Here is a 10,999-nt window from a genome sequence, read left to right on the forward strand (position 1 = left end):
AGACAAGATGAAATAACACTCTACTAGTCACTGAGAGATGCTGCTAAAAACAAATCACAAAGGATTCCTGGAAATTAGTCTCTGTTCCCTTCAAGGATTTTTGAAATGCTGCAGGCCTTCTGGTCCCTTAATTGGCATCTGAACAAAACCACCCTTTCTCCTCTGTGTGCTGCTCCAGAGGTGGTAAAACCCACTCCCTGCCACTGGCTGGCCCCTTTCCCACCTCAGGCTGGTAAAAACCAGGGCTGGATGGAAATGGGTGATCACCAAGCTGACACAGGCACTCTCTTGTTCTCTTTCCTTTCTCTTTCCTCACTCACTTTCCCTTCCCTTCACCCAGTTGCGTCCACCTCCATTCCTGGCAAACATCTCCATTCCCTTTTGAGACCCTAGCAGTTTCCCTTCTCTGCTGCCTGCCCTTTGGGAATGTTCTCGCAGCCAATCAGTTGTTGGGGGAATCAGGAACCTACTAGGACTTGAATAATAGAAAATCTCTAGGATTTGGCTTCTCTAGGATTTGCATAATAGAAAATCTCAGTAGTGGAGAAATGAGTGTACGTGATAAAAAGAGATATTCATGTACTTTACCTAATGGTTCTATAAAAGAAATGATTAAGATGATAATTCCTGAAACCTGAGTGGCTTTATCTTTTATTATAGAAAGAACCAGAGGACTAAACTCACCAGAGATAACCTATCGATTGTACTGTATAACCTCCTGCCTTCTGGCACCTGCACTTTCACAAAGTTCATCACTTTTAATAGTCCTTTTAGTTATATGTAAGAAATAGAATGTGTAGCTTGTAGGCATACATATTATTTCCTTGATTTCCGCCCCCTAAATTTGCTTTACAGACCAATCCTTTTCCTTGAGGAAGAAAAGGTTTTCTTTTTTCTTTTGAAGTAGACAAAGCCAAAGAGCAACTAAAATCCAGTGTGAAAAAAAATAAATAAATAAATAAAAAAATAAATAAATAAAATCCAGTGTGTAGCCATCCATTTCTTTCTTACACCACAAACCACCTAAACACACCTGTGCACCTTTACCTAAGGAAGGAACTGAATTCCAATTATGTATCCAAATATATGTATGCAGGTCCTGATGCCATAGCCATCCAATAATAAACTGCCCTGATGTGAGGAGCTGGTAAGGAAAACAAGCAACAGAAACTCACTGTCAGCCTCAGGTGGTCTTTACAGTTGGTTCATGTGACCATAGACTGGGGAAAGCTGGGCACAAATTTTATGGAAATTTTAAATTAAATGAGAAATTGACAAGCAGATGGAATGGAAAAAAATACAATATAGGTTTTGTGAAGCACTCTTTTAAATTTCTTCAGGTTACTGTTGTAAAGCAAAATGTTATATTTTAAGGATAAGTCAACCACAGTTTAGTATAGATCTTGTTAAACAAACCAACAAAAAACTCATTCAGCAGAATACATTTTTTTCTTTCAGTTAATTAAAGGTCATAAGCAACTAAAAATATAAACATATTAAATTTCCTATCTTGGGGATACGCAAGCTGTCATTTAAAAAATCACCTAAAAAAGTGCAGCTTTACTATATATAGTTATATTAAATACACAGCATACATATTTTAGTATTAGAATCCCTTAGATAAAGTCACTTCTTAGTTATTTCCTAACTTGAATTAAGTCCAATTCATGAGTTTTAAGATTCAGAGCAGGATAAATTGGAACAATAAATTTCTCAAGAAATTCCAAGCACCCTTCCTCATATCCTGTTGTTGAAATAAAGCCAAACCTAAAATGCCCAGTGTTGAGCTTTGTCATTTATATATTTGTCTGGTGGCTCCAGAGGTAGTTTCCATGGTAAGCGCCCTGTGCACCAGAAGCAGGGTGAGTGGAATGTCTCCTTCCAGTGAAGAACTTTTCACTGACAGTGATAAAGGCCAAGAACCTCCTTCACACAAACGACTGAAAAACTGAACATGAAGGACATTTTTATTTTGTTTTGTTTCCTTTGTGTGGTATCTGACTTCAGTGCAAATACCCATTTAATCAAGAATACAAAGACTGCCACCTTTGCTGGCTAAGGGCGTTCCAGAGACTGCAGTAAACATATATAGCTCTTTTCCTTTTTTTGTGAGGAAATTCCTGTGAGGTTGTCATTTCATGCTCCTGTTGTGCACTTTTGCCTCCTCTTAGAAGAGGGAAAAAGATTTTTCCAAAGGAATATTTCAGAGTAAGCTAAATCAAATCTGGAAAAACTTGAAATGCTTTAAAAGCTGACATTTATCTACTGTCATTTTAAAAAATATATAATTGACACATAACATTGTATTAGTGTTAGGTGTATAATGTAATGATTTGATATATTGCAAAATGGCTACCAGAATAAGTTAACAACCATCACTACACTTATAGATTTGGTTTTCTTGAGATAAGAACTTTCAAGAGCTATTCTCTTAGCAGCTCTCAATATACAAAACAATACCATTAACTATAGACTTCATGTTACACATTACATCCTCAGGATTTATTTGTCTCACAACTGGAAGCTATTGTCATTAATTTTTAGAAATATAAAGACTTTGGGGGAGAATATATAATAGAAGCCACTATTGACTGGAACTTTCCGGCTCGGGCATTTTTCTTTTCTTGGAGCTGATGAGATCAAATTGAACCTATACCTCTAAGCTAGCACAGGCTCTCTTTCTCTTTCACCTTCGAATCATTCTTTTCTAATACCTTCTATTACAATAGATGCTCTTTTTCCTCTTTAGGTCCTCTTCATTCTCTTCCCTAATTTCTTCAATTCTAGGGATATCACAGTCTATCTGCCTTCAAGTCTCTCCTTAAGCTTTGCTTCTTCTAGGTAATCTGTCCTGTGATAACAAGGGTGAGGGCACGTTGCAAACATTCTCAAATGTATAAGACATGAACTGACATTATATTACTAATGCTATCCTCATCACTGATAAGAAAATGGAATATTTGATTCTGAAAGACTGTGGTCCTTGTTTTCAGAAAGTATTAACAAAGACTCTCCCAGAATAATAACTGGTTTAGAGTTTGAATTGCTGTCAAATAAGACAAATAGTATCTCATCTTAATAATGCAGCCCTTTAAAAATCTCTAATATCAGACAAAGTAAAGGTATATTTAAAAAGACCTCATAATTGCTTGGGTACCTTACGGAAAAATAATAACAACTGACTTGAATTGAAGTCATATGCATGCCCTGTAGGCAGGTCTGTCTGTGATGTACCAGGGCAAGTATTATAACACATGTTTAATATAAAATGTGTTCCTGGGGTCAGTCTACTCTGTCAGTGTCTGGGTGTGACATTAAGTGTGACTTAGGACCTAGATCTTTAAACACAATAAGAGTTCGGTATGATATAAGTCACATCTATATCAGTCAAACAAAGGATTATAAGTTGTTACCTTTTTAAAAAGAAAAGATTAGATAAAATTGAGCAGTTTAGCTCTGGACAAATATATTATTTTTATTCTGACAATTTACATCCCATGCTATCACAGCTACTCTTATACCGTGCAAAGGCATGAGAAAGACCAGACATATTTAATAAACTAGTTTAAAAATAAAAAGTTATTTGCTGGTTCTTTAGGAAATGGAGACTATAATAAAATACACTTACTTTTTAATTCATTGAACCATTTTACCCCCTACACTTTTTGCATGTATATAACTAAACAACTAGATAAACATATTTGAAGAGAAAAACTTTTCTTCTAGTGATCAAGCACAACAACAAAAAAGTCCATGTAAAGTCAATATTTTAAGGAATTTAAGGTGGGATCTTTCAAATCTTGTCATTTGACATGAAACAATAAAATCTAAAGCCCATTTCAGAGATGTACTAAATTCCCAATCTGAACGTAATTGCTGTTCCTTGTCCCATGTGTATATATCATCAGTACAACTAAGAAAGAATTGCAGCCAGGCCTGGACCACCGCCAAGCAATTGATTATTAGCCATTAAAAGGGAAATGTTTACTTATTCATGGCAAGTAGTTTTTAGAAGGAAAGGCAAAGAGGTCTGATTTTAAATGCTGCCTTTTCTTTCCATCCTAAGGCTGATGAAAATCATTCACTTCTTCTTGGAAATGTCAAAAGCCCATTTTTATTTTCCTTTTGCTATTTTAACCAGAATACTGATAAAAAGGGGAGAGCAGTTGCTATGAGGCAAAGAAAAATGTCCTGGCAGTTGAGGGCCCTCCATCTATCAAGGGGAATTTGCAATGTTGCCTCTTTTCAAGACTGTATAGATTTGCAGGATTTTGTGAAACACTTAACCAAAATGGAAGGATTTAAAAGCAGAATGCAAGATATAGATGCAATCATTTTTTTAAAAAAAAATCAAGATACTTTAGTTTTATTTCAGAATTTTCTAGTCTTAAATTCTCAAGCACGCAATAGTGATGACCATCTTAGCTAATACTTTTGAAAGGGTGATTAGTGCAGACTGCTTAAGTATACTCACTATAGCACAGATGCTTTAAGATTAAAAACTCTTACTGGGATTGAGATGTACTACATCCAATTACAGGGAAACAAATACTTATCTAATTAAACAATAATATTCACAAGCTATGTTGAGTTTCAAAATAAGTTCAAGTGTCCAGAGCACCAAAGAATATTTTAAAACTGGAAAAGAATAGCCAGTCATTTGTTTACCAGTGATTTCTAGGATATTTCTAATATGTATAAAACCTAATGTCACAACAACCTTTTTTCTAATGACCCAATATCAAAATTATTTTCTCCTCCCATGTCTTTGAGCTTATCTGATGCGAAGAGGCAATTTTAAAAAGCACCTGCGTCTAGTAATTTTGGCTCTCCCTCTTCTTCTCTGCGTTTCTTCAGAAGGCACAGTTTAAGTGGAACTGTCTCCTGGAGTCCTCGGGCTCTGGCTCTTGGAGATAATTTAGGTAAAGTCCTAGAGAAGAGCTGAAAGGAGGACTGGACTAATGCAGAATCCACAATGAGGTAGGGAAGTTACAGTGCTTTCCAGAACCAGGAGGTACACAGTTTCCTTGGGGTATTCAAAACACAGACCCCTGGGGCCCAGGAACACTCTTCCCAGATCAGGGGAGGTGAGGCTAGAAGTAATATTTGGAGCTAATCCCAGAGCTTGGTCCTTCCTAGAGCACAATTGCTAGATGGGGGATGTATCTCCTCTTTGGGAGCCAAATACTAAGAGTAAAAGCAAATATTTGATGCTGAAGAGCTCTTAAGAACTGAAGAGTGCCATTTGCTTATTTCTACACGTCAGTGTGGGCTTAGGATGTTAAATAGATTAAAAGGCTAAGAAAGGTCAGTCAGGAAAGACGCTTCTTTTGCTTCTCTTGACTTGGTTCTCTTGGCAAAACTGTTATCTACCTACCCCTCCCCAGTCTTGTGGAGGCTCCTTGGGAAACTCATAAGACGTCACATCCTCCTCTAGAACATCCTAGAAAGTGTGGGGCCAGGATCCTAGGGATCAGAGGTCTAGAAGGGTAAGAAGACCAAAGTCTGTTGGTTGATGCGATGAAGACAGTTTTAGAAAAATTCAAGAGATATGTAACTATAAAACTGGTAGAGTCCTTAGAAATTACTAAATCTATTCTCTTCTGTTTCGGATGAAAAAAAAGCCTCAGAGTGGTGAGGTGATTAAAGCTCGCTAGGAATGCCAATTGGCTTCCAGGTCAGAGCTTCTTCTACCTGACACAGCCTCCAAGTTCAGACTCGAATTTGGGAGTCTGTCCTAATACTGGCCTAGGATAGTCTTTTTCGGTACCTTCCTTCCACCTCTCCCAGGAGAGGGGCTGACAGAGGTTGCTAGGCATCGTGCGCCAGCCAGAGAGAAGGCCACGCGGCCCTGAGTCAGTCTATGACCTGCCCAACCTCTAGGGTGCGGAGCTTAGGTGCTGGGCACTGTGCGCGCAGGGTTTCCGGCTTCTGCCGCTCTCCACCCCGGCTCCCTCTTCCGCCCTAGCTCGGACGGGACAGCCAAGCCATTTCAATTTAATCTTCTTTAAAAAGACATAACTAATAAATCTATTGCCGAGACTTCGGAGAGACGGCCAGCAGAGTGGATCGTGCTCCCAATCCCATTGAACCCCATTGAAAACCATGACAACACAGGACAAGCTCCGATTTATCCCGGCGCGCTAAAGCGCATTGTGAGCAGGCGTCAATCACGCATTATTTCGGACTGAACAAATGCAAAATCTTGACTGGAACAAATGCTTCCAACAGGTCCGGGGCGTCGAGCTCCATTTCCCCTTTGTCCGCGGCCTAGCAGTTGGCCTGTATTGGGGTTGCCTCCGCCCGACCACCCAGGGCGCCGCACTGTCCCGGCGCCTCGGGCACGCTTGACAGGGAAGCTGCTGGGGAGGGTGCGCCGGGCCGGGTGGGGCGGCCGCAACTGCAAGGGAATCGGGTCCGAGTTCAGATCAGGTGAATACAGGCGTTCACGTGCGGCCACCTGAGTGCCGCCGGCTCGCACCGAAATTTAACCCACTACCCTATCCACTGGCTGCAGAAGGAGAGGCTTCTGAGAGCGCGCTCGCTCGGCCCTTGCCTGAAGCGCGGCTACCGTGGAACCATGAGCCAAGAAAATGTGTCCGGCTCCTTGCACCTTCTACACGACCATTTCCTCAGATAGGGAACGAGAAGATATCGGGAAACCCCGAGCAGGCTCTCTTTTCAGCCCGGCGGGCGCACTCCTAACTCCCGCAATCGGTCCCTTACCAGACCTGGCTCAGCAGCTTTGGTGGAGCGGAGAGCCGGAGGCACCCAAGGCCTGCTTTGGGGCAGAGGACGCACCTCCAGTCCCCGGCCTGACGTTGAGGCTACGGAGGCCAGGCGGTGCTCAGACGCCAAGGAGGCAGCAACGCCCTCCTAGAGCGCCCTTGGAAACGCCACCGCCCGTGAGGCCTAGAGTGGGCCTGGGCCAGCCACCGGGCAGAGTGGGAAAACGAGCCTGATACCTCGTAGGAAAATAGTTTGGCTTGATTCCGCCTGCATTTTGCTGGCCTGGGGCTCCCCGGATGCTCCCAGCCCTTCCCGAGCACCGCTGAAGTTGCGGGCGCTTGGGGTGTAGGAGATTCCTAGCGGTCTTCGAAACCCTCTGCACAGACGCTGGCGAGGCCAGGCCTCTCCTCTGCGCCCGCCTGCAACTTCTCGCCTCAATCCTTACAGGAGCCCAGCCAAAAAGAGAAAGAGAGCGCGCCAGTGTTCAACGCCGCCTTGTAAATCACTTTCCGGATAATTGCGGGAAACGAACACTCCAGCAAACAAGCTCGAGGAATAAAGCTAACAAGGAATAAATTCCTGGGTGCTCATAAACCCACCCAAGTCGCCCCCACCCTTCCCGGCGCTCCTGCGGGGCCAGGCTCGATGTCAGCCCTGGTGGAGGAGGAGGAAGCCGGGACCGGAGGGCGGTGGCCACCGCTCGCCACCCAAGATGTTATTCTTTGGCAACAATCCCCATTATCTGTCCCCACTTGGTACTAATCAGACAGAATCGCTAATGCGGAGGGCAGCTTCCTGCCGCCTCTGGGAGGTAACGGGGCGCCCGAGGGGCGGAGAACGGGGCGGGGCGGGGGGCGGAGGTGGCACCTTCCGGGCTCGCCGGGGCTTTGGTGCAGCACTCATTCAGGTACTTAACACCCGGGAGACCCGGACCTCGGCTTTCAGAGCGTCCCGGGTGGGAAGAGCTGTTTATATAAACTGGGATTCCACGGTAAACGCGCTAATATCTCGGTAGCCAGCGCATGGCGTGCGCCTCTCACGCCCACCCATAGGAGCGGCGTCCCGCGCCACCCCTCGATTCCAAGTCTGCCCTGCCCCGCCTCCTTCCCCTGCTCGGCCATGGCCACCTCTGGACGCCTCAGCTTCACCGTGCGCAGGCTCCTGGATTTACCGGAGCAGGATGCGCAGCACCTGCGGAGGAGGGAGCCGGAGCTACGCGCCCCGGCTCCCGGCCCCTGCGCCACCTGGCTGGAATCCGAGCGCGGCCACTACCCTTGTGAGTGAGCAGAAGACAGCGGCGGGGGGAGTGAACGGGCTCAGTGCGGGGATGGGAAGCGGAAACCCCAGCCCAAGGTCTGGATTTCCTCAGTGTTGGACCCACAGACTCTGTCCTCCTGAAACCCCTATGCCAGTTGGCATATCTTGAGAGCAGATCCCTGCGCCTGGCGCTAACGCCCGGGATTTGGGTTTCCGTTTCTAGGGGTCAGAATATTTAAATATTTAAGACGCCGTCCTTAAATGCCTGAAAAAGTGGCCACGTTCTTCTGGCCTGGGTTTGGGATGAGCAGTACTGGCGAGCCTGGATTCAGGGCTTTGCAAACGTCGGCAAACCGTAGTGCAGTCGACCTCAAAGTGACCCGTCTTGGTGAGGCAACTTGCAGTGAATTCGTCTGCCAGCGCAGCGGCCAGGACGGATTGGTTTTAATAGACCCCCGGGGTGGGTTTCTTTGGAGGTGCAGTCCCAGGCTGTGGTCTAAAAGGTCGTCGAATTCAGAGGTGGGTGTCCAGATAATGGGCTCGGGGAAGGAAACGGCCTCATCCCGAAAGCCGCGGGCGAGTAGGGGCGCCCTCCCGCTCGTGGGTCGGCGCCCGCGCTCCAGCGGCGGCCGGCGTCTTACAGGGCCGTGTTTCCTTTGCGTCCCTAGCCTCGGACGAGAGCAGCCCAGAGGCCAGCCCGAGGGACTCGTCGCAGCGGCCGTCCGCTCGGCCTGCGTCTCCGGGCTCGGATGCCGAGAAGAGGAAGAAGCGGCGGGTGCTGTTCTCCAAGGCGCAGACGCTGGAGTTGGAGCGGCGCTTCCGGCAGCAGCGCTACCTGTCGGCGCCCGAGCGCGAGCAGCTGGCGCGCCTGCTGCGCCTCACGCCCACACAGGTCAAAATCTGGTTCCAGAACCACCGCTACAAGCTGAAGCGCGCGCGCGCGCCGGGAGTCGCCGAGGCGCCCGACCTGCCCGCGGCTGCCGAGGTGCGCGCCGCGCCCGGCCTGCTGCGCCGCGTGGTGGTGCCCGTGCTGGTGCGCGACGGGCAGCCGTGCGGCGGCAGCGCCCAGGGCGGCACGGCCGCCGCCCGGGACAAGAGCGCGGCGCCGCCGGCCGCCGCCTGCCCTGTGCCAGGCTACGCCGCCTTCGGGCCTGGCTCGGCTTTCGGCCTCTTCCCCGCCTACCAGCACTTAGCGCCCCCCGCCCTGGTCTCCTGGAACTGGTGAGGCAGCCGAGGGGCGCAGGCCCCTGGGGCTACGCCGGACTTGGAGTGAGCTCTGCAGCCCCAGCCGGAGACCTGGAGCGCGTCCTGCCGCCCCACCTCCTTCGGCGCGGGGGTCGTCTCCGGCGCCCCCACCGGCCGGCAACTTCCGCCAAGGCACGCCGTCTCCTCTTCCCTGGACCGCCAGACCCAGAGCTAGATTTTATTGCTTGAACCTTATTTGTACATTTAAAAATAGCTATTTGTATGGGAAGCAACTTATTTTAAAAGAAATAGAATATTTTTCCTCTTTGTGGTGAGAATAAAATGTGTAGGGTTGGGTCCCCTTTTTGCGTGTCTGCCGGGAAACGAAGGTGGGAGCAGTGCCTTCCCGATCCGGAGTTTGGGTCGCTGGGCCACTCTTCACCCGCCACGTTAAGGCCCACCCACCCCGAGCTGGGTAGAAGGGCAGAGCACAGTCCCCACGCGCCTTTAGGAAGAAGCAAGGGGAAGGGAGAGAAGAGGGGGGAGCAGAGGCACTTCTGGGGGTCCTGTAAGTGTGGGGTGGTGGCTCTGCTCCCAAAGTGAGACGGAGGCCCCTGAGCCGCTGGAGCTTCTAACTCCGAAAGTCAACCGAGTCGGCCACGAAGGGCATAAAGAGAAGGCATAATGAGCTTCTCCGTGAGGGCTCGGGGAATGCCAGCGGGACCCGGGCTGAGCGCGCTGCTGGTGGTTCGTTTCGGGGACCCGAGGGCCACGCGGGGAACCTCGTTATGCCTTGCGAGCGCCTCGCTGGGCAGCTGTGATTTTCCGCCTCTTGGCGTGACACCTGGCCAGGGAGGGACCGGGAGCGGGTGGTGTGGTGGAGAATGAAACACGGGTGGGACCCGTTGGTTCATCCCGTGTCACCCACGGCCCCAGTGTACCGCCCGGGCCGGGATCTAGGGTTCTACCCCGCCGGGTTTGTAACTGTTCTTCTTGGGCATCCCTCGGTATCCGTAGTCGCAGGGCCTCCCATGCAGTGCAGTGTTCACTCTCGGAGATGTGAGGACCTTTCTGGCGCCCAGTGAAGGGAGGTTGAGTTTAAAGAGCACTTTGGGGGCATCAGATCCAGGGGCAGGAGCAAGGGCTCGATGAGGCCTGTGAGAAGTAGGCATTGGCCCTCTTTTGGGTTTTAGCTTTCTTGTCCCAGGAGGAAAAGGAGGCGGAGGTAGCGGGAGGGTGGGTAGCTGAGGTCCTGTTATCACCTGGGATTTTGGGGGTGGGGAGAGACAGGAGGGCAGAGGGGAAGGGAGAGGGGTGTTTGGGTCTCAGCTGCTGGCCACCTTGCCTTCCATATGGATGCAGTTATCTTAGAAGAATCTCTATCCTTAAACCTCCTTTTGTGTTGGGAACTGAAAAGAGCATTGTCAGGCCTGAAAAGGACCTAGACAAAATCCGCACTGTTTCGATTCAGGACTCTGTTTAATCAGTCCCTGGTGACAATGTACTGGGTGTTAGGGAGGACAATAGTATCTTTTTAAACCTTGTGGCCTTTGGGAAGACAAAGGGCTTGAATTTCATGGGCTTACAACTTCAATTAGAACAGTGTCAGTGTGCATGGGAGATTATCAAATTTGTATCATAAAACCTCTCTCTAATAAATGATTGCTGGGGTGGGAGCTGGATGTTGTAAGACATATATTGGAAACTGCCCTCAGGGCTTCCCAGTCAGCCCTGGCAGAGCGGATGGGAAGGAAGAGGGAAGGATTTCTGAAGAAGGCCCCGCTCAGAACTTGTCCCTGCAGTCAGCTGTTGGGAGCCTGGCTCGTCC

At 48.3% G+C, this 10,999-nt stretch overlaps 1 protein-coding gene across 1 annotated transcript; it reads left to right on the forward strand.

Annotated features, from left to right (window-relative positions):
* Positions 1–7,444: 7,444 nt before the first annotated feature.
* Positions 7,445–9,313, forward strand: NKX2-8 (NK2 homeobox 8). The gene is made up of 2 exons (XM_020916568.2): positions 7,445–8,005; positions 8,655–9,313. Exons 1-2 carry the CDS (start codon positions 7,849–7,851, stop codon positions 9,209–9,211), a joined length of 714 nt encoding a protein of 237 aa, XP_020772227.2. The 5' UTR covers positions 7,445–7,848; the 3' UTR covers positions 9,212–9,313.
* The last annotated feature ends 1,686 nt before the right edge of the window (positions 9,314–10,999 follow it).

This window comes from Odocoileus virginianus, chromosome 16 (assembly GCF_023699985.2).
Source record: "Odocoileus virginianus isolate 20LAN1187 ecotype Illinois chromosome 16, Ovbor_1.2, whole genome shotgun sequence".
Taxonomy (NCBI): Eukaryota; Metazoa; Chordata; class Mammalia; order Artiodactyla; family Cervidae; genus Odocoileus; species Odocoileus virginianus.